The 25,195-nt window shown below is 35.4% G+C and overlaps 1 protein-coding gene across 2 annotated transcripts in view; it reads left to right on the forward strand.

The window, feature by feature from the left end:
* The window catches only part of LOC128214704 (uncharacterized), a 77,379-nt gene that overhangs the window by 10,558 nt on the left and 41,626 nt on the right, over positions 1-25,195 (forward strand). For both annotated transcript variants that reach the window (XM_052921325.1, XM_052921326.1), the window contains exons 3-10: positions 128-291; positions 532-696; positions 2,026-2,197; positions 2,839-3,005; positions 17,188-17,341; positions 17,520-17,683; positions 17,840-17,992; positions 19,822-19,972. In XM_052921325.1, coding sequence (XP_052777285.1) covers positions 128-291; positions 532-696; positions 2,026-2,197; positions 2,839-3,005; positions 17,188-17,341; positions 17,520-17,683; positions 17,840-17,992; positions 19,822-19,972 — 1,290 coding nt within the window. The remainder of the gene's footprint in view (positions 1-127; positions 292-531; positions 697-2,025; positions 2,198-2,838; positions 3,006-17,187; positions 17,342-17,519; positions 17,684-17,839; positions 17,993-19,821; positions 19,973-25,195) is intronic.

The following is a 25,195-nucleotide window of genomic DNA, read 5'->3' on the forward strand; positions in this document are numbered from 1 at the left end:
TCTTATTTAAGAAACATTTTGGGAAGAAAATGGTAACAGGTACCACCATTTCACAAATAAGATTGAGAACATTTACAACTTAATGTATACAACGATTCCGTTTTCTTCGTAATATTTTGTTTTTCAGCGCAACCGGATTTTTACATCAAGCCCGTCGCGGTGAAGGCTCTGGACCAATATACTTACGGAACCTAGAGTGCAACGGTGACGAGACCAGTATTAACCAATGTGCGTACGGTACCGACGTTAGCGTATGCACGCATTCAGCCGATGTATCCGTTATTTGTTCAGGTAAAGTAAATGTTTATTCCAAACCTCGTTGCGCAATTTCATGGAAAAGAAATTCTCAATTCAATGCTTCAGTTGCATAACAGGTATGCCCAGATTCGTGTTCGATAAACTAGCTGAGGCAGGCAACTAGCAAGTCTTAAGAGAACTGAAGCTGTCAACAATTCAGCATGGCCATTTTTTGAATATTTGAATATAGTAATGATCATGAATGTATCAACGTACCTTTGTTTGTTTCACCAGATTGTGGGGCTATCAATGTCACAAACGGACAACCGGCTTCTATTTCGTCAACCGGAACATCTTTGACCGTTTCATGCAAAGATAGATTTAACGCAGATACATACACCAGCGACTGTAAAGGGGGAACATGGACAAACAACCCCATCTTCTGTCGCTCATCCCTCAGTAAGTCCCATGTATATAATACCCAGCTGGCAATGGTTATAGAGGTCCACATATCAACAAGTGAATGACAAAATATACTATGCATTGAAAAAATATATTTACTTTATCTAATTTAATAACACCTTTTAACGCGCAATTCAAATTATATTCTAATCGAACCGTTGTTTTTTAGCGACAAAGGCGGTTCTTTTTTCCAGAAACAAAACAAAACAAACATAGAAGCTGCTTTGTCTAAATGCCAGATCGTCCGTCCGTCCATCCCATATTTCATTTCGATAATATAAGCCATTTGTCTTGTAAATAACTCGCTTACCTATTGATAGGTTTGAAAAACTTATAACTTAACTTAACTATAACTTAATATTTGTTTTGAACCATGTTTTAAAACATATTTAGACCTCTGATATTGTCGCCCGTATTTACCCTCCAATTGCCGCTGTTTATACTCTTGCTGCCGTTGTTACCACTCCCATCAGCTGTCGCCGTAAAAGCAATCCCATTGACGTTGCTTCCACTTCATTTGTTTGTCTTTCCACTACCTTTGCCGTTACTTTCCGTTTCGTTACCGTTGTCCAAGTGTCTATTTTCATCGCCGTTTACATTGATAACCCCCCACCCTTCCCCGCTAGTCGATATTTGAGCTGTCGAACCGTATTCGTAACCACCACTCTTATGTCTGTTACTAGTTTTGCCGTTCGGTTTGTCCTTCTTTCGAATCCCATGGTCGTCATTCATACGCCGTCGTCTTTGTAGGTCACAACAAGTATTTCACCCATGCAAGAATGTGTCGAAAGCCAGGTAACCACAAGATTTTTATGATAACTGGCTCAAACCAAGGGGACATGCAGATAGTATGTTTCTGTCACTTTTGTTCAAGGTCAAGGTCACACGTATGGGTCAAAGAACCTTTTCGTGTCCGCTCCATAGCTTCTCCACCTATAGAAATATTTCAAAATTGTTGATCAAATCGTGCTCATGTCCCAACATGCACTAAATATCATTAAGTTCGACGTTAATCTTAAGGATTACAGATCAGAGAGAAATGTTCATACTAAAACGCAACCACTGCCAACCCATTGCCTTTGTGTGTTACCTAAAGTAAATCCCAAACATGAAATCTTAATTGTTCTAATCACACTTCTTGTGTCGCAATTCTTTCTCCACAAATGATATGCATTACTACAATTAATACGAATCATATTTACACTGAATTTAAATTTAAAGATATCTTCCAACTATCAATGCCTTACGTATAACTGTGAGTTAAAACATTCCGATGAGTATTTTTGTGTGGCGATCAGTCTCAAATGACATATATTCTAATTGTAGAAATCCAGAGCATGCGACTTGCTAATGGGATCAGTCTTTACGACGGAAGAATAGAATTACAAGTGAACGGATCCTGGGGAACAATTTGTGGTCGATCTTCTCTGTCTTCTTCAACATATTATTTCTTAAGAGAGGAGGCTGAAGTCATTTGCTACAGTATGTTTGGAAAAAGGTATAATGGAGAAACATGTGATATTATTTATCATATTGACAAAGCGTGTTTTTACTTCCAGTCTGGATATATTTACTAAGCTGACAGTGTTATAGATTTTAGTCTGAATTGTTCTGATTCTATGTTGGCATATAACTAACTCCACATAACTTAATGTTTGGATATGAAAATATTTGCGAAAATTATAGAAGAGTTAACTTTATTTATTTGATAAGCTTTCACGAATCTAAAAAAAAACCTATCTTACTTTTGTTTTCAATAAAACTGTGATTTATCTGATGTGAAATAATTGAAAACAAAGACAATATTCCATTCGCCTTTATTCTCGTATGAATCCAATTCTGTAGTAAGGCCTCCTTTCATTGCCGAAATGAACGTTTCATTCCTAGTTATAGAAAATTGATGATATAAGCAGACGGTGTTGAAAACAAAATAAATGCTTTTATTGTCCAATATTGCCATTATATATATAGTATGGAGCAGATCAGTAGTTATCAGAGTTTGTTTTATACACCATAAACCATACACGTATGATATATTTAAACACATCACATACATTCCACTTCAAACCAAACAGAAAACTAAACAATAAAGTTCCAGTTTAATTAAATTGACTAACTAACTGATTGATTCTTTTCTAGGTCAATCATATCGTACCATACGTGGGAAAGACCGTATGGACGGGGGAATGGAACAACTTATATTGACCAGCTGCGGTGTAACGGAAATGAAGACACTATTCTCGACTGCAATTACGTATTGAATTCAACATGTTCGCATTATTATGATGCGTTTGTTGCATGCAATCGTAAGTATATGTACAAACGTTTAATGGACAGTTTAAGAAATTAACAGCATATACTGAAATGTTCAAATGATAGTAGTGCTTGACTCGATGCTTCGAAGAATAATTAGGGTAAGTTATTGTTTCTTCACTCACAACCGGATTTATTTTAAACTATTTACAACTAGCGTAAAGCATATAATATGTAAACCTTTAATAATGCTAGAGCGTTTGTTGATGCAGTAACTGTTATGCAGTTATTGTCTAGTTTACCAGTTTAACGTGAGCGAGGGTAAATTGCATATGTGAAAACAAAGAAAACACTTATATAAATAGACACATTCGCGTTGGTATTGCCGTTGATTCAAGCTTAACGTGCAACACATCCAACTCTTTAAATTGTACGTATCCCAGAATTTCATGATTTTATGATCGGTTCATGTTGCTTTGGTAAAAATTGATCAAAGAAATGAATTCTATGCAGAACCCTGGTTGCCATGGTAACCGAACGGATTTAAAACAAAAATCTGTTAGACAAAATCTGTGAGGCGTAGAGCCAATATAATGGGTGTGTAACATTTTCTAGTATTCCTCTACCATGATTATTCAAATTAAGTCCATTCGCAGAAAGTTGACCACGCCCTGGGTGTCACTTGTTATATATAAAGATTTATAGAAAAATCTTTGAAGATCTTCTCGACTGTCTCAAACCGCTAGACCTTTTGTGTGTATCATCATGAAAGGGTCCTGTACTAAGATTGTTCAAGTTATGCCCCTGGGGTAAAAAACTGACCTTGGCCCCGGGGTCACAAGTTTCCTTGAATCTTTGAAATTATTCTCGGCTGTCTAAAACCACAAGGCCAAGACCCTCTTCATTTTAATGTAGTGTCATAAAAGTAGTCCTCTATCAAGTTTGTTCAAATCGTGCCCCTGGGGTCAAAGCTATAAAACAAATATCAATGTTGTCCTATGATGGCCTTTATCTTTTGACATAATTTCGGATTTTTGAAGCAACAGCAATAATATTTGGACCATGTGCGTACCTTTTTAAAAACAAATATCAATTTTTTACTTGGATGACCTCTACTTTGTCCTTTTGACTGTTCATATTTTTGAAGCTACAGTTGAAATTTGGACCATGATACAGTTTCGCAAACCAATCATTGTCATCGGATGGCATTTACTATGACATTTTGACCTATCACCTTTCGTATTTTAAAATACTGCAATGGCATTTGTAACATTTGCAAAGTTTTTTTTTCTGTTGCTGTGCTTCGATGACATTAAATGTGACTACATTTGTATTTTTTGAAATTACAGGAATGAAATTCGGACCATTCGTACAGTTTTGCAAACAGATATTAATATTGACATTGATAGGTGACATTGACCTACTTTTTATTTTCGAATAATAAAGCCATGGAATTTAGACCATCTGATATTCCACTGTTTGCGCCATGGTAATTGGTAAGGCCAACACAACCGCTACGAAATTAGATAATACTCGATCATAAATGAATAGCTTTTAGTCATAAACCAACACACTAAAACATTGTCGTTAAAAAACAAAGGTTTTAAACTGTCACTCACGTAAGCGGACAATGGCCATTATGGCTCTCTTGTCTCGTGTAGTCTAAAACTAGTTATGAAAATTTAACATTTAAAAGTAGAGTAACATAATACGCAGAGATCGATAACGCAAAATTAGGTTTTGGTTTGTGTTTGATGGTAAACTTCCATATTAAAATCAGGATTTGTAGAAATAACAACATTAATAAATCGAGTGAAGCTTAGTAGACAAACTACATGCATTATTTGTGATTGGTGTCACAAATGCGTTATCTTCATTTCATATATTTTGATGACGTCAATTCTTGGAGAAGTTTATCTTGTTCAAAAATTGTTATATCGTTCAAGAAGATTTTGGACTTTTACTCGAGTGCACTTGTTGATAATGTGTTTCGTAAAATGTAGTTGTTGAAAAAAACAGACAGATTATTATTGAAACTCATTTATCACATGTAAAATATAATGGTTACGCTAAATATAGATACTTTTAAATACAGCTAAATACATAATATGAAAAAATCCAGGAAAAATCGTATCGAAAACAAATTAAAATGTTCACTTAATTTTTGTCACTGTGTTTAGTAATATGTACACTTTAGCAGCTGCCCTGTCTAATGGAATGCCTAAATCCGATATATGATTATAGTGAACTGTGGTTGACTGGATCTTTAACAAATTTCATAAAACAGTCATAATTATATATAGATATAACCATCATTACACTCATACACGAATACAATAGATAACTTGCCTGATTTCATAGCAAAATATTGTCTCAACACACCCTTAACAAAAACATAAGCAAACACATTCTGCTTATGAGACTCGTTTATTTTGGGCAAAAACAGATACATCGGAGTGACAACAAAACAATAGCATTACAACAATTGCTTGAAAAACATACATACACATCCGAGTGTCAAATATTTTGATAAATAATTATAAATAATAATCACCCCCAAACTGTGTATGTCCCGATTTTATCAGAGTTAAACACATGGCTAAATAATCTTAGTAATAAGATCGAATATTTATCTCTGGGTTACTAGCCGCCCAGGCAAAATCCCGTGTTTGTTTTTTAAATGGACCAGGAAACCTGTATTCTTAACAATGCGCGAAACAATTAATGTTTCTTAGAATAACCCTCCAAATATGAGACAACGAACATGTCTCAACATGTTCCATTTAACAAATACAAATATGATTTTATCATCCATATAATTGTCCTGGTTGCCTATATTTTACAATAATATGAATCTGAATGGCCACGTCGACACAAAGGTTCTCCCTATACGATGTAACCTGGAGAACTTTATGTCTCAACACACCCTTAACAAAAACATAAGCAAACACACTCTTATGCTTATGAGACTCGTTTATAGAAAAAACAAAGCTTAGAAGGAAAATAAAATTTAAATTCACTTGTCCTGTGCATTCTAGTTACCGACAAATTATTTATAAGCTTTAGCTTTTAGTAAGCATAAGTTTCTTTTCCAAAGAATCACACATACATATCCATCTTTTGTTTGATCCGTCTTCAAACGACCATGCCTTTTAAGACACCTATCTGAAAGCCCTACAACATTTGCTGCCGACGTTGCTCCACGCGCGCAAAGTATGCGTCCCTTATTTTAAACCTGGAGCAACTAAGGATAATTTGTTAAAAATACATTTTCTAGCCCTAGTATAGCTTATATTTTTAACCAGGTTTTCAACGAAAACCGGGTTATTAGAATGAGGTTGTCGTTGGGCGGGCGGGCGGGCGTTCGGGCGTCAAACATTGGTTTCTGTTCAATAACTTTAGTTAGAATTAATAGATATTGATGAAGCTTGGTGTGTAGGTAACTTATGGAAAGAGCTAGCTTGGGATTGCTTTTGAGGGGGTGGGGCTAAGGTCAAGGTCACTGTTACTAAAAATAGAAAAATGGTTTCTGCCCAATAACTTTAGTTAGCATTGATAGATATTGACGAAACTTGGTGTGTAAGTTGCTTATGTGAAGAGCTAGCTTGCGATTGCTTTTGAGTGGGGATGGGCTAGGGTCAAGGCCACTATCACTTATAATAGGAAAATGGTCAAGGTCACTGTTACTTAAAATAGAAAAATGGTTTCTGCCCAGTAACTTAAGTCAGCATTGACAGATTATGACGAAACTTGGTGTGTAGGTAGCATATGTGAAGAGCTAGCTTAGGATTGCTTTTGAGGGGGGTGAGGCTAAGTTCAAAGTCGCTTGTTACTAAAAATAGAAAAATTGTTTCTGCCCAATAACTTCAGTTAGGATTGATAGATATAGACGAAAGTTGGTGTGTAGGTAGCTTATCTAAAGAGCTAGCCTTGGATTGCTATTGAGGGGGGAGTTGCTAAGGTCATGGTCACTGTTACCTAAAATAGAAAAATGGTTTCTGCCCAATAACTTTAGTTAGCATTGACCGATTTTGATGGTGTGTAAGTTGCTTATGTGAAGAGCTAGCTTGGGATTGCTTTTGAGAGGGTCGGGGGCTAAGGTCAAGGTCACTATTACTTAATATAGAAAAACGGTCAAGGTCACTGTTACTTAAAATAGAAAAATGGTTTCTGCCCAATAACTACAGTTAGCATTGACCGATATTGATGAAACTTGGTGTGTAGATAGCTTATGTACAGAGCTAGCTTGGGATTGCTTTTGAGTGGGGTGGGGCTAAGGTCAAGGTCGCCTGTTACTTAAAATAGAAAAATGGTTTCTGCCCAATAACATAAGTAATCATTGATAGATATTGAAGAAACTTAGTGTGTAGGTAGCTTATGTGAAGAGCTAGCTTGGAATTGCTTTTGAGTGTGGAGGGGCTAAGGTCAAGGTCATTATTACTAAAAATAGAAAAATGGTTTCCGTCCAATAACTTTAGTTAGGATTGACATATATTGATGAAATTTTGTGTGTAGGTACTAGTCGCTTATGTGAAGAGCAAGCTTGGAATTTCTTTCGAGGGGGCAGGGTCAAGGTCACTGTAACTAAAAATAGAAAAATGGTTTATGCTCAATAACTTTAGTTAGCATTGATAGATATTGATGAAACTTACAGGGAAGGTAGCTTATGTGAAGAGCTAGCTTGGGAGGTGGGGTCAAGGTCACTGCTCCTAAAAATAGAAAAATGTTTTTCTGCCCAACAACTTAGTTAGAATTGATGGATAGTGATGAATCTTAGTGTGAATATAGCTTATATGAAACTGCAGATTGAACTTGCTTTTGAGGCTGGGGAAGAAGGTCAAGGGACTTGATTTGTTGAGTGTAAGTTAGAAACTTAAGTTTTTTTTCCAAAAGCAGACAACTGATTTTTTGAGAATATTTTACAAGGTAAGTTAATTTTTCTGTTGATTTATAGAAAAACAAAACTTTCTTACTTTATTGGGTAACAAGTTTATGCATTAATCCAGCTTATGGTAGCTTTAGAAGAAGCGGCACTCTTGCAGCATTGGTGATGCAGTATTGATTAGAAATTTGATTGACATCTTGTAAGATTTCCGTTGCAGTATTGTTTAGAAATTTGATTGACATCTTGTAAGGTCTTTTCTTAATTTCATTCTAACATTCAAGAAAACAAGAAACTTAATTAGAGTAATTTTCAATTACGTCTCTTTTTGATAAAAGTAAAGATAAAATCACACAACAAATTAATTGGCTATAATTTCTGATTGCCCATAACAAAAACCTGGTTTCGTCGCATTGCGGCGCTTCTAGTTGTTTTTATGAATTAATGAATGAACCCGTTTTGATCGAAACATAGGCCTAAATAAAAATCAAAAAAGAAAAGATCAATGGGGTTCAACTATATCGATATGATGTTTTGCACTTTGAAGATCGTAGGTAAATACATATGAACCTGGGTTAAACAAATATTCTGCAACCTTTATATCTTCAAATATTACCTTGAAAAGATGCAAATGTTGTTTAATGTGTCTACAATCCAAAACCAGTCTGGGCTTGTTTCCCTTTCCAAACGCCACTGTGAGTGGATTAACAACTGTAGGTACGTTATTTACTTGCTTAATCACTCCTTTTGACAATAAACAATCAATTTCATCTGATACGAAATCAGGATTTTCCCAAGCGGATTTGTTGTTTTCAAACATTTTGCACCTGGAAGTGATTTTAAAGGCAATTTATAACCATTTTCAACAATACTAACTATGTATGGATCCGCGAATGCCGACTGCCACATTGATATGTGCTCCTTAAGTCTAAAAACTGGAGAAATAACAGACGGTACTTCCTTCTTTAGAGGAATAGTATTAGTTCCCAAACTCACCTGACTCTCTGCAGTTTGATCCTCATTCTGATCCAAACATAAAACTTCACTTATCTTAGTATTTCCACTGGTTGTGCGCCCAGGGCACCTTGCCGCACAAGAAACACAACTCCGGCTTCGTAGCCTTTGCGGTGGACGACTGAGTTGCAGATAGGGGGAAAGCGGGTACGGGTCTGCTTCCCTCGCTCGGCCTTCTGCCTTATACATCTTCTTCCCGTCATCCGAGTCATCGGCCAATGGGTTGCTCTCATACTCAGAAACCGCCGTCCATCCAAGCTCACTGGCGACAGCAAGACAAACCAGTTTTTGCCTGTGTTCCATTATTTCGACAGCTGCAAAAACAACCAAGTTTAGCATTTTCTATTATAATAAAAAAGAATTCCATTTTTTTCTATTAACATATGTCCTATTTCTCATGTGTTATTGACGTTTATATTAATAAAATATGCACTTACCAAAATCCTCGCACTCTACATTATAAATCCGTGTAAACTATACACATTAATCGTTCAATGGTCAATACTCTCGCAAATCGATATACATAAACTCGATATTACATTGACAGGAGGGTTTTATCAATGTGAACAATAATTTACCTTGTTTTATCATGGCTTTAGACTCATGCAGACTCTCAACCCTGTTTGCTTCTTCTTGTTTCAACATAACCTTTTTGTTAACTTTATATTGCTCTTTATTAGATTTTCTCTTAAATTATTAGGTGTCCGACACAATCGAATTAGAAATTTTTGATAAGTCTTCTGTATTACTTTTTGTACTAAGCTTTATCAATTTTCTTATGACTGACAAAAGTTCCTCCTTGTGAGCCTGCATTTTCTGCTCTATCAAAAGATCCACGTTTGGTTGAAGCTCCATGACCAAAAAATAGACTGTAGACAACAGAACTTGATGTTCCCAAGACGAATGTCTCCGTAGAAATGACACGCAAACACCCTTTCCCGCCTTTCAATTATTACTATCACCTGACAAAAACTGCCCAAACCAGTTTTGAATTGGCCACGTTGAGACAAAGGTTCTCCCCTATACGATGTAACGTGGAGAACTTTATGTCTTATCCCTCTTATCAAGACTAACCTTTCAGGTGAACGTCATCAACGTTCTCCGGATATCAAGTTACAAAACTTCCTTTTGGGAAGACAATCGATTAAATCGATTATTTCTCTTATTTGAACATAAACAATTGGAATCATGCTGTGATTCGATCGGTCTTGTTATTCATCGAACCACTATAGATTCTTGATATTTACAGTAGTTTTGTGAGTGCCGTGTGGAAGCTGTTAATAGTCCCCCGCACTTACATTTAATGTTGTTATAATTTCAAAAACAGAGACGGAGTTCGGTAATATGTTTAAACTTTTGGCTTCTGAGCTTGTTTCTGTAGTTTTTTCACATAAATACATCTGTACATTTTTGGGGTTTAGTAGATAAATGCACATGTACTCACTTTAACAGACAAAAATAGATTTATGTAATACAAGCAAATGATTAAATGCAGAAAAGTTGAAAGTTTTTAAGAACCTGTTTTGTGAATAAGTTTTTCAGTAGGTGTAATGGAATATATGAATTCAAACTGACTGTAGTAATATTTGTCTTTAATATACAATTTTGTCTTACATCTTAAAACTATATGATATTGCAGTTTTCCTGCTTAATGTTAAGACGTAGAGCGCAGACAAGTTTCGTGACATAACTTCTAATACAATTGAACTATTTCGTTCTTAAGTCACCGTACAAGTATCTTCGCAACCCTTGCATGCACTCAGCCTTACAATCACATGTCAGATAATAATAAATACCTTCAACTCACAATGACGTCATACGACAGTTATTAAATAATGCTAAGGACATATTTCTATTTGCTTTCTGACTTGTTCATATTGCATTCAGACTTGTACATCTTGCTTTATTGCATTCTTATTTGAGCTAATAGAGAAATTTATATTGACCATGGTGTTTGATGCTATATTCAATTCAGTTTATTTTTAAAATTTAAGGCCACACTTGTGTACTTAAATTCGCGTTATATAGGTTTATTCAATTAACAGTTCCAAACAGGACAATTAAGCAAACACTTCGTTACATGCCACGATGCAGCACTTACAACAGCTTTGCTTTTGACACCAGATAGCGGACTTTCGGAAAATTGTGCTGGAACAAATGAAATTATCGACATTTTGTTTACCTGTAAATGGGTGAATATCAGTCTGAAATGTAGTCTGTGGGCTAATGGTTCAATGCCTGTCGGTCTTACTAGTAACTTGAAGTTTGGTCAGTAGAGCAAGGTTATTGGTCTATGGCATGGATTGGTAGAAATTTCGTACCCGGGTACCGGTTCGTCAGTTACCCGTGGGTACATGTATATACAAGTCACGTGGCAAAAAAACCTCGAGATAGAAAAAACAAGTACAATATGGGAAGTTTTTTTTCTCGTTTGTCATGTTTAAAGATGTAATGCCGTCTCTGATTATAAGTGGTCAGGCACAAAGATGGGGCCATCTTTCAGAATACATTAAGAATGAAAACCTTTTCACTCCAATAAGCAGCAGGTTACGAGGCTGACATAAACCCCTAAACATCAGATGGTATTGCTGCATAGGTTGGGTACCGGGTCGAAAAATTGTTATCAATATAATAAATACAAATTAACATATTATTTTAGTTTTTTTTGTGTTCCTTATATTTTTGAAGGTATTCGACTCACAAGTGTTTGATGCATCGTTACCCTGTATTATTTTGGTGTTCTATTTACTACTAAACACATGATTAAGTCACTGTCAAATACAAATTAATTATTTGCTTTTCATTTATTAAAACATGGCCTTCTACAATGCAAAAAAGTGCGTGAAGGCCAAAAATTAAAATGTTTCAAAAGTTTCTATTTTTTATTTATTTTTGAGAAACAAACATTTTGAAGTAGAATCAACAATCTTTGTAATCATTTTTGGGGAAATAAAGATTTGCATTTTTTGCAAAGGTCTGCCGACAATATGAATATAATTTATGCCAAAATACTCAAGATTACCAAATCACCAATGTCTCGAGGTTTCTTGGTGATATATTTGCAATGAAGAAAGATATTAAAGAAAGTAATACAGAATTATTGATTGAATTCATTTCCTGGTTACAGTATTGCAAATATATTTCTGAAAAGCTGCATTCACCACAAAGCCATATGACATTATTGATCGATATTATAAACACATATTCATTTTCCATGAAAAAACTGTGAATGTTTTTTGAATGAAGATCTGTTCTGTCATAAAAGTTGCTGAACTCCTTTTTCCATGATCGCATGTTGAAACGAATGTATGTATTATGCTATATGTATGTATGTGTGTATGTTGATGTTCTTACGGCAATGTAATATTTAAAAAAAATGATAAAATGTCACAAGGTCGTTTTGTTCTCTTCAATATAATACCAAACCTTAGTATTTATCTTCATCATACAATATAATGGCGTGTGAAAACAGGTAGCCATTAATACTGTTTTCTTTATATATTTAAAGTTAATTTTCTATATATTTTACCAATCTACGTCTCTGTTTTGCTGTAAGTAAGTTAATATTTTTTTTGAAGTTTTAGAACAAATTTTATATATATTCCCTTGTATTTTAAACAGTGTTGTGTCATTATTTCAAATGAGGAATTTTGATAAGTGGCTTGCTTCATTTAAATTGTTACAATTATGTGAATAATTTTTAGTGCTAGTTTTATTTATTACATTAATTTTATTTCTTTTTAGTTATGCTTTTGAAATGTAACAAATAGAAATTTAATGTTCTGTTCATTAAAGCGAAAAACAATGTTTTTAATATTTTTACTGCAATTATCATTAAAACAATCAACGTGGTTTTTTGAAGAAAAAAAGTTTATTATTAAATAGAAACATAGTTGATTTTGTGAAATAATTTGTATGATTTTCTCTTTAATCATTTTTATATTTTATATTTTATTTTACTCATCATATATCAAAGATTTACTTTTTAGAACATAGGTAATGTCGATCATGATCGTGTCTATATTGTCAGCTTGGATGTTTTAAAGAAAAGGTCTAGCCCTTATTAAGGTGTTCAAACCACTCGTTTGACTGTTTCTCATAATACGCTCGATAAATTTTCATTACTCTTTTGTCTAATCTTGTGTAAAAGTATGCCCTTGGTCAACTGAAGAAAACAGGGAAGCTCTGTTCTTTTGTATTGGAAAGCTCACAATCAAAATTACTATTTTGTGTGTAAAAGCGGGAAGTAAAACAATTTCTTTTATGCTTAACGATGAAATATGGGGTTTTTAACAGTGAAATAACAACAGTGAAAATATCAATTTGATATTTTCACTGCCAAATAAGGAGTGAAAATATCAACTTTCAGAACTATTTTTAAATTCCTTTGTTGTTACATGTATTTGCCTTGATCAAAACAGAACCCTGGACTTCAGTAAATTATGTCAAAAAATGTTAAAAAAATAAATAAAGAAATGTTTTATAAATTTAAATAGATATATAATTGGAAATCAACTTACCGTTTATTACCGGTTATTCCGTTTATCAAACATTTTACTGATCTTTGAAGCTGAATGTTCGAACATTTGCTTTGATACCAAACAAATTTCAGACAAAAACAACTGTTCGAACATAAATAAAATTTTATATCATCGTTCAAACGTATTTTTAACTGTTTGCCGTTGTAGTACGTAAAATGAGCTTCCTGGAGAGTTTACACAACAATTTACAGAAAGATCCGGTATTTATTACCCCACCCACAACCCAAAATGTGTCAACAAACTAGCGTGGCATTTACTCTATCTGGAAAACAAACATTTTAATGCGAAACAGACTGGTCTCTGATGGTAAGATGACTGAATATTAACTTACTATAAAAACACGCGTACATGGAGGCTTAAACTAAGAAGAATGGTTAAAATCCAATGAGTATCCACATTTGTATTGCTAACACATTTGACCTTCCAAATTTTCATTCTTTAAATAGCGGCGTAGTAATTTGGTCATTTATTCATGTCCATCTTAAATTAAAAAGTGTTTTCATTATTTTTTTGGAAAATATGTGCACTAATAATACTTCATTGTTTACTGTTCATAAAGCTTTGCAATAAAAAAACGAGCGAATATTAAGCTAAATGAATGAATAGCAGAGAACTATTTCTCAGCAAACCGAAAGCAGACAAGCTGACAGCTATAATTATGCATGAGGGGTGCCCCACGGGTAGCGGCGTAAAGCCCACCCTTTTTAAAAAAGGGGGTATTTCAGAAATAAATAAAAAACAACAAATAAAACTCCGAAAATAAGCATAAAAGAAACAGAAAATTTGTTTATTTCAGTTTAAGATCTTTTTTATTTCACTGGTGATCATAAAAAAACTACATTTGATTAAAATATTTTTTTTCTATGACACTCGTGAAATAGAATACGATCTTACACTGAAATAAACAAATATCCTCTATATGTTTTATGTTTTCAGGCTTACTTAAAGCTAACAAACCCATTGTAACAGCATGCGTGTGAAATAGGGGTTTAAAACACATTCATTTAAGAAATTAATGGTTTATTTTGGCCTAAACACTTTTGGCGAACAAAAAATACAATACCTCTGTAAGAATGATTAATTAAATTGTAAAAGCTACTTATAAAAGATTAGTTTTGGTAAAAATGCATTTTCTTGTAAAACCTATTTTTTACACACTTAAGTGAGCAAATTGTGGTTTATATGGTATTTCCCTTTGGACATCAAACGCCTTTTCTACATTAAGTGTGTTAAACGTTGTTTTTATTTCATCAAAATTAGGCTTTTAATCTAGGAAATTCTGCTCGATAACCTTAAAGCCTTACTTTAACCCTGTGCATATAGTCGTGTGTTTAATGCTGGTAAAACACGGTTTAAAAGCACATTTTCCCCTCTCATTTGGAAAGGGTTACGTGATTGATGCATATGGCTATTAAAGAAATACAAAGTACTTCCGCCCAAATATAATACTACTTTTTAACCCTTTCCAGGATTTCATAGCAAAGTAGCTGGTAGACTCGGGTCTGCACAGAAGAGTTCTAGCAAGAACTTTCATAATGATGCACCGGCAACGTCATCCGACTTATTTCATGACATACTTCAAGGGCATTGACATTGGTGTATATTATTGTCCCTGCTATATAAGGCTTAAGAACAAATCAAATTGACCTTCACAGAGGTAATCCCAGGCATTTAAGAACAGACAAGGTGAGCCAATGCGGTCACCCGTTTGTGAGCCCAGGCGACAACGAAGCTGAGATCGGAACTTCAGAAGAACCATCACAGGCCTCTACTGGGATGAGCCCAGGCGGTCATCCGTTTGTGAGCCCAGGCGGCAACCAAGCTGAGATCGGAACTTCAGAAGAACCATCACAGGCCTGGACTGGGATGAGCCCAGGCGATCAAACGGTTGGGAGCCCAGGCGGCAACCAAGCTGAGTTCGGAACTTAAGAATGGCCATCACAGGCCTGGACTGGGATGAGCCTAGGCGATCACACGTTTGTGAGCCCAGGCGGCAACCAAGCTGAGATCGGAACTTCAGAATGGCCATAACAGACCTGGACTGGGATGGGCCCAGGCGATCACACGTTTGTGAGCCCAAGTTCGGAACTTCAGAATGGCAATTACAGGCCTTGACTGGGATGAGCACAGGCGGTCACACGTTTGTGAGCCCAGGTGGCAACCAAGCTGAGATAGGAACTTCAAAAGAACCATCACAGGCCTTGACTGGGATGAGCCCAGGCAGTCATCCGTTTGTGAGCCCAGGCGGCAACCAAGCTGAGATAGGAACTTCAGAATGACCATCACAGGCCTTGACTGGTGTGAGCCCAGGCAGTCACACGTTTGTGAGCCCAGACGGCAACCAAGCTGAGATCGGAACTTCAAAATTGCCATAACAGGCTTGGATTGGGGTGAGCCCAGGCGACCACACGGCTAGAACGGACATCAAGGACGTTGACAGTTGTGATTCTATGAGTGTCTACCAGTAGATTAAACGACTTCAAAACAGACATCACCTTCATTGGCTGACGTTATCTCAGGCCGTTACCCGACCCAACACAGGGCTTTACAATTGATAACAATAACCTCGTCAGAGTAGAGCAAAGGCAAAAACCGAGCTTAATTCAGGATTGGTATAATCCAGCACATACATTTGGGACATTGAGGCTTGACAAAATGCACTGACTTTTTCAATATTCAAAATGGTCCTGATTTCATGTCAGACAGGTCATATTTACTGTAATGTTGTCTATTTCTAGTCTTCACCTACCGGCACTCCATTTGATTGACTTAATATGAGGCTAGATTCAGTAATTTTTTATGATGCATGTACATGGTGGTATTGGAACTGTACTGGCAACGTTTTAAGTATTTTATCGAAATAGCCTCACACCTTAGACAGCGTAAGAAAACAGCCGTGTACCCTAACAGTTATTTCCATAATCTGTATGAATCCTTGGCCATGTTTAATCAATTAATACCTCCAGTCTTTCATTTTAGCCATCATTAAACACAAAAGGAACATGTAAAAATATATACTACGTATTGCATTATGCTTTCTATATCAGGCTTTGTTGTATTTGTCCTGATGCTTGCTAACTTTTTGTCATTTCTGTTGAGTATTGAAAAAACAAAGCTAGTTAAGACAGCGAGCAAGGAAGTATGCTACAAAGCTAGCTTGAGTAAAACGATAGATTATTAATATTTGAACGCGATTGTATCCGAGATTAATAAGTAAATTTATAATTGACTGACATACGCATGAACATTTATGTTTATGCAAACATTGAATGTCGCTTTGGACTAACTAAGAAGGATTGTTCATTAAGCTAGCAATACAGTTGCTCGAATAACGAATTCGGGATGCAATGAACAAAGATGAACATGAAGTCAGAACGCAAAATTTAATAGGGACATAAGTTTTGCCTCAATATCCTTCCTGATCTATCATTCGATTTGTACACATGTTTATTGCAAATATATAGTTTTTCAACAAGAAAAGGCCGTATACGCCTCATAACGTTCACTATTCTTTAGATGCCAATTTCTTTTTCGAGTTCGTCTTTTCTTGTGTATTAATCGGTTGGCGTGAATAATGTGAGCGCTCTTGACCAATCAGAAATTGTCATTTATATAGGGTCATACGGTGTAATAGTGAGTATCTTCAGGACCTTTATTTAATCTTACACTATGTATAAGAGACTAGTCTGTGTTATTCAATGATAGATTACTAAAAACTGGCGGTTATAGTTTTATGTTAGTTTATGTTTTTATCAAAAATATACTACCCTGCCTTACATATTACACATAATATTGCAGTTGCTCCACTAAATTTCACGGACATTCGTCTGGTTGGAAACGACAGCGACGCCGGTCGTGTGGAACTAAAGACCAACAATACCTGGGGAACTGTGTGCCCTAACAACATTAATACATATACAACAACGCTTTTATGCAAGATGCTGAACATGAAGTAACGCACAAATTTCCTTGAATGCACAAATGCCTTGCTTTTTTTGACGTTACATTACCAGTGTTCAATATAATGTGTTAAATATGTCTATTTTTAATTTCTCAATCAAAACAAGTTAATCAATCCCTCAATCAATCATCCAGTTTCCATATCAATATATTATGATTGATCGTTTCAGGTACACACACTTTTTAACATCTTGGTACGATCCAGGGACAGCGCCGATTTTAGTTGATTACTTTTGGTGTTACTCACACTATACCAACCTCGCCCAGTGCAAACACAGATCGCCGAGCCGAGGGTATTGTACAGAGGGGGAAATTTTGTCACTCATTTGCTCCGGTATTTATGACAGTTTAACGTCGATGTATTCTTATAATATGTAAAAATTGTAAAAAAAGAAGATTTAGTGGACTTTGAGTTGAAGATATATGTTTGGCATTGTTTTTGTTTGTAATCATGATTTAACTATTCTTATCAATTAATTCAAACGTTCAGAGTGTGGAGTGGCAAAGGTGGTTCACGGAAAGATATCCAGTTACCATAATAAAACTTTGACGGTGACATGTGACAAAGGATATGACCCTCCGACTATTACACTGTATTGCATGGATGGCGGATGGAGTGGAAACGCCACATGCATCGCAACTGGTATTATATACTAATATTACATTTATATTCTTATTAAGTATTGTTTATGGGATAACTTGACGTGCATATTGTTGATCCCTTAAGGGATTATGACGGCATTGTTTATTTCAATTGTATTTATTCGATTAGCAAACCTTATGTGAAAAACTACAGAAACTAGCTCAGTAGCAAAAAGTTTAAACATAAACTCGGTTTAATGGCACTGGGTAAACGCCAAAGGCATAGAACACAAAAACAAAAACAAGACACATGGAAGAACAGCCCAAACTCCACATACAACACAGTGCATACGTACTATATATACGCATATATATATTAATGAGTAAGCAAGACGACACCTAACTAATGATATATAACGTTTCAAGTACCTGTTATGCTTGTATAAACACGTTCTTTTCGATAGTCTTACCAAACATCAGTAGATTTTACTAAGTTTTAATCATAATGAATAATAAATTTACATGTAAATACCATTAATCGCATGTTTTACATTTGTTCATTTTATATAAACGCAGAAAAACGCATGCAAATGCTGACGCGTTTCATGGTAAAATTGCAAGCATGTCCCCAATCGGTCATACAGCATGGACACACACAAACAAAAGTGCGATCAATCCTTTAATGAAGTTAAATATACAGTCAATTGTTTTACTGATATGTCCCGGCACATGCCTGGAATTGCCTTAATGGTCAAGTTTATTTGTATTTTCTCTGCGATTATCCGTGATTGCAGTTTGTGACAACGCATCCAAAAGACTACAAGTTCACTGGCACAGAAAACTGCTGGTGTATAGTAAATTAATTGCATATTGGTCATGTCCATCGCCTAACCTTTTAGTAATTATTACAAATTCGCATTAGTAATATATTTAATTATGTTTGGTCAAAAACTGCGCATATTTCTTACAAGTTACAATCTATGAAATCTATCTCAATTTTAGATTGATAAAAATATGCGATGACGCGAATTACACGATACATTTTTATTGCTTATTGTAAAGGTGCATACGTTTAATATTTCTGCTACATATTTGTATGTTTTGTACAAGTATTACTAAGAAAACCTTGATTATAAATACGTTCCACATGAAAAACTTTCACTATCGAGTCATTCTTTTCATTGCTTAACATCTAAAGGAAGTTACTATAATGCCATGCTGAAGGTTGGAGACAGTCTTTGCTACTTCGTTAAGGTTGCAGATGAAATTTCATTTTTTGAATTTCCTAAGTCTAACAGCCGAATCGATAGTGATCTAGGTCTTTTTGAAATACTATGTTTGTTAACATAGACGTCACATGACTGCCAATCAGTTCGTTGACACTAGCCTCGTTTTTCTTGGCACAGTCGTTATTTAGCGTGGCACTGGTGTTCTGCCGAGTTAAATCGTGGCAGTGATTGTTCACGGGTATGTTAGCGCAACGAGTTTTGATTGCAGGCAGTCGAGAGTTGGCATTATTCGGGGGGATAACGCAAACGTAACATTTTCCAGGAAATGTAGTAAAATAAATGAAATTAAGTACAACTTAAAAAAAATCACTAAGAGTTTAAAAAGGAATAATAAGTGAAATAATACGAAACAAGAAATTCATCCACAGTTTACTGTTTTTCACGAATATAAGGAAAATTATGGATTCTGAATGGTGTTTTTTTTTAAACGAAGATAAAATCTCCTGTGTTAACCATTTGCTGTTTCCCGTTGGGGAGCAATATTCAATAAACACATGGAAATATTTAGTCTTGGTAGGTTTTTCAAAGAACGAGTTAATACGCATTTTAATGTACTAAAATATATTATTATTATTATTATTATTATTCCATTTTAACCTAGGCTATCCGTTGGACATTCAGGATGTCCGCCTTGCACCAGGTCCCTACCATGGAAGGGTAGAGCTTAAAGTAAACAACACTTGGGGGACAGTGTGTGGAAATGGATTTAATTCCTCCGATGCCATTGTGGTCTGTAGAATGTTTGGACTAAGGTATGCCTGCATGTCAAAGTATGCATAGGTTTTGATTATGCTTTTCGAAGGTAGATAATATAGCTACCGCTTTCTCCGTCCACAGTATAGATTTGAACTAATTCACGAGGGCTCGTCTAGTATAATATTGCTAACGTAAGCTGTTATACAAGATCGATTTGCATCAGTGACTCCGATCTAATTGTCTGAAGAAATGCTTTACAAAGTCATTTTTTACTGTTTTCAAAGCAATATTTTGTTTGTATTGTTACCTTGTAACTAAGTGTCCTTTTTATGTTTACGCTTAGTTGTTTATAGAGGTAACAGCTCGTCACCTTTGTGCAAAAACTCAATAACTGCATTTTCAAAAAAATTCAGGAGAGAGTTAAAACTGATTTTTTCTAGAGGTAGATTTCAACATTGCAGTTGTTAATGTTTTTTTTCTGCACAAAACAAGGAAATACATTATTTAGAAATATATAATTGTGTCATTATTCTTTTATATTGGAAATATTTGAATATTTTGCTCTTATCTGATTTTGACACTGAAATATTTTAGTGCAATAACTCTATAAGTGCACTAATGATTATGCCACACTTAAATATTTTGGTGCAAGAACATAATAACGGACATTATACTATATCTGCATGAAAAACAACAACAGTAATACTGAAATCAGTTGGAGCAATACCAACTACAGAAACAGTTACAATGACATTTCAGGTCAAATATCCAGCAATCAAACTTAATTAACATGGTGCACAATGTAAATACTGAGGAACAGCCCAAATAAAGTCCTGAAGATTCTATTTTATTTAAAAAAAATAAGAATAAGAAAGAACTGATCCTTTAAGAGAAATATTCACAGGTTAATTGTATCAGTTGACAATGAACCTGTTTTTTATTTCAGGGATTCTTCTAGATATTTTAGTAATTATGAACTTTTCTTATAAGAGACTAGATATCTGATTTATCATTTTCAAGAAAAAAAGAAATTGTCAAAAAACTTAATTACTTATGTATCACATTCCTTACAAAGCCAAAGTAATATACATATATCTTTCGCAGTTTTTGCACATTTTTTTCAATTCAAATTTTACAGGGGTTGTCAAATGTAAATTCCATAAATTTAAAAACAGCCTGGATATATTTATCTGTACTTATACTCATAAATAGATATGATTTAAACTTGGAAACCAATATGCACTACGGTAAACTAAGATGAGACAGCAACATGATTGTTGTGTTATTTCATTTAATCATGCAAAACTATGTATTATTGGCCTTCCGCTAGCATGCTTTAACAATTCTATGTTTGCTTTGAGGAAATACCGAATTTTCCGAATTTTGGACCATATTGTGTCTAGTCCCTTTAACAAAATGAAGGAACATAAGTTACTCTAATGAACAAACAATAGGTAGCAAATGGCATATACTCAACAGAATATAAATTTTTCGATTATCATCATTCTTTTTTTATTAATATTCAAACATGATGTTTCAATAGATTTTTCAGTAGAACCTGATTTTGATAATTTGATGAGATGTTTATCATTTATACAAAAATGATATAAAACATTTTAATATTTAATGCTATTAACAGTTACTGTAAATATATGTCCTCTATTTAAATAATGTTATTATAAATAATAAATTATATTTAATGATCAATGATCATTCGATCTTTATTTACAATTGAATGGTAGGTTCAACATGTCAATGTACATTTTATAAAGCTATGCCATTCCTATAATGCTACAGGCAAGCTCTTGTAGAAAGAATGATATGCCTGGGGAATGGTGTTCTTTTCACACAGTGTCATGAGATCATCATACTTTGGTTTTGACAGTTTTGGAAAATCAGCTTGCCTAAAAAGAGGTTTGAGAGCTGGCAAAGTATTGCCATTATTCCTTAGTCCTGGTTTAACATTCAGGTTTATCAAGGAGCCATCATAGTCATATTGAATGACTGCAGTGTCTGGGCAATCACTACTAAAGGATATGGTTTTTATTTCAAGCCATTTGATTTTTGAACCTTCGCTGTCTGTATCAAGGTTGCGGACTTTTGTGCTAAGCTCTTTATAATCAATAAAATCCGCACTAGTCAGTTCAGTGACATGGTATGGGTTGGAGCGTCGTGCCATGCGCATACAAGTTACCCACTGAGATGTTGTATATACTGGGATGTGTGCAAGAGCGCTCAATTGTGGAATGGACAGAATCATTTTCATTCTGAGTATGACCACGCTCCAAGTACTTGTGGCATATTTTGCTAAAGCCAAGTGCTTTAACACTGTACCAGAGCATGGTCAAGAAGAAGTGATTCCGATTCTGTCCACCACAATTGTCAGAAAATGTGGTTATAGACTTGATGTTTTCGGATACCATAGTCTTTAGAAAGGAAAATACGCATGATGCTATCTCACATGACCCTCGACCTCCTATATTTTCATTCCAAACATAACAGTATGCATGACCTGTGCCCAGGGAGTAAATCGATAGGTTATGGTTATTCAGCTTTCTTGAAAAATAAATCCCTGATTGACAGGCTTTTGGTAGCATCATTACCTGTTGCAAATCAAAACAGGCTGCACCTTCACATGGGTTTGTTTTCTGCAATTGACTTTGCAATTTCTTTTGCATCCCTGGCTAGATTTTTGTTTTCCATATGGCGGTCATATTTAGGTTTCAGTTTCATTTTCTCCTCTGGGCACATGTTAGTGTATTGGAAACAAGAGTCACACATATCTTTAAGTGGTTTATTGAAGGCAATATTATATTGCGTTTTAAATATGTGTCTATACATAGACTTCTTTACCGGACAATCATTTCTAGTCTCACACTTTTCTGTGTAAAGAGTATACATTTTAGACAGATTGAGTCCTTGTTTTAGGTATTCTTTAGAGGTAGATTTCCTACAATAATGGGACTCAACTTTTGGAAAACCCTCTATGTGTGACTTGACATCATTAATGATAACTTGAGGAATTCTATTTTGCCTGTTGGAGTCCTTGCCACTTTTGTCATTACTACTAAAATTTGCCAAAGGTGGAGGTCTGTGAGTGGCTGTTGAAACAGCTGACACAGATATATCAATGTAAAACTGTTGGCAAACATCGATCTTTTTACCATCAACAGTAAACAAATACTTCCTTGAATTTTTTCTGTCTTTTTGAATTTTATCCCGTATTAATCTTCTTTTAACCTTTGTTTCTGTAACTGAATTACAAATGAATTCTTTTTGCCCGACATAGCTTGAGGAACCCCAAAATTCATGAAAAATGGTGGCCCTCTGATTGTAACCACTGGTTTTAGAATGGCATTGCTTTTTACATTTTTGACCACAACCACCTTTAAGCATTCTTGCTCTTTTTACTTTTTACAGATGATGTAACATATCTTTGTCCAGAGTTCTTTCTGGCTTTTTTTACATTTCTGACCCACCCTTCTTCTCTTCTTATTCTTTTACGACACCGTTTTATCTGCTCTTCTCCTGTCTGGTCACAACAACCTCTGACAGAGATAGGTTCGTGCAAGTGACCAGCATGCTGTGTCACACCACACAGGTCACCACAGCCTCCAACAGTCAAAGGTTCTTCCAAGTGACCAGTGTGCTGTGTCACACCAGACTGGTCAACACAGCCTCCATCAGACAAAGGGTCAACTGAGTGACTAGTATGCTGTGTCTCACCACACTGGTCACCACAGCCTCCAACGGTCAAAGGGTCAACTGATTGACCAGTGTGTTGTGTCACATCAGACTGGTCACCACAGCCGACAACAGTCAACGGTTCTTCCAAGTGACCAGTGTGCCGGGTCACACCAGACTGGTCACCACAGCCTCCGTCAGACAAAGGTGCAACTGAGTGACCAGTGTGTTGTGTCACAACAGACTGGTCACCACAGCCTACGACAGTCAATGTTTCTTCCAAGTGACCAGTGTGCCGGGTCACACCAGACTGGTCACCACAGCCTCCGTCAGACGAAGGTGCAACTGAGTGACCAGTGTGCTGTGTCACACCAGACTGTTCACCACAGCCTCCAACAGTCAAAGGTTCAACTGAGTGACAAGTGTGATGTGTCACATCAGACTGGTCACCACAGCCCCCGTCAGACAAAGGTGCAACTGAGTGACCAGTGTGATGTGTCACACCAGACTGGTCACCACAGCCTCCAACAGTCAAAGGTTCAACTGAGTGACCAGTGTGTTGTGTCACACCAGACTGGTCAACACAGCCTCCGCCAGTCAAAGGATCAACTGAGTGACCAGTGTGTTGTGTCACACCAGACTGGTCACCACAGCCTCCAACAGTCAAAGGTTCTTCCGAGTGACCAGTGTGCTGTGTAACACCAGACTGGTCACTTATCAACAATAACCGTGTTGTGGCCATAATGGCAGGTTTAAGAGTTACAGTGTTTGGTTCATCAACATGAGTACTATCAAAAGAATTGAAAACCCTAAGCATATTTTGCTCTCTTCCGATACACAAGTGTTAAATTATTTCGAAAGCGTTCAAACAACGTATGATTACTACCTCAATAATGTTCTGTATATTGCATATCGACTGGATATGGCACAATTGTTATATAGTGTGTGTTTTTCTCTATTGTTAACTTGATTTTTTCTGTGTTCATTCAAACACCTTCTGTTTCGTTTCGCTAAGGTATTTAACACATTGATCACCTTGTATATTTGCTTATATTCATTATTTCGTTCATATATATTCATTTGACAATAGTTTATATTTATCATATATATATATGTATGTGTGTATGTATACGTATGTGTATGTGTGTATATATATATATATATATATATATATATATATATATATATATATATATATATATATATATATATATATATATATATATATATATATATATATATATATATATATATATATATATTATATAAATGCATGTTTATTCACCAAATCCCTTTGTATGTGTTTCGTGTATTACATATGTATTTTCCTATCTTCATTATTGGAGGCAATAAAATATTGAATTGAATTGGACACTGACATATCAGAAATGCTTTCCATGTCACTCAGTGAGGACATTGAAGACATGCTGGCACTTGACATGCTGGATACATCTGAGATTTCTTGGGCAAGGTAAAGCCGGCAAGCAAGGTCACCATTACTTACATCTGAAAAGCCTTCAAAGTCAGAGATGTCTCTATCAGTATTGTCCTCAATAACAGATATTTCAGCCACTTCAAATGGAATATATTTCAAA

This window comes from Mya arenaria, chromosome 13 (genome assembly GCF_026914265.1).
Source record: "Mya arenaria isolate MELC-2E11 chromosome 13, ASM2691426v1".
Classification (NCBI taxonomy): domain Eukaryota; kingdom Metazoa; phylum Mollusca; class Bivalvia; order Myida; family Myidae; genus Mya; species Mya arenaria.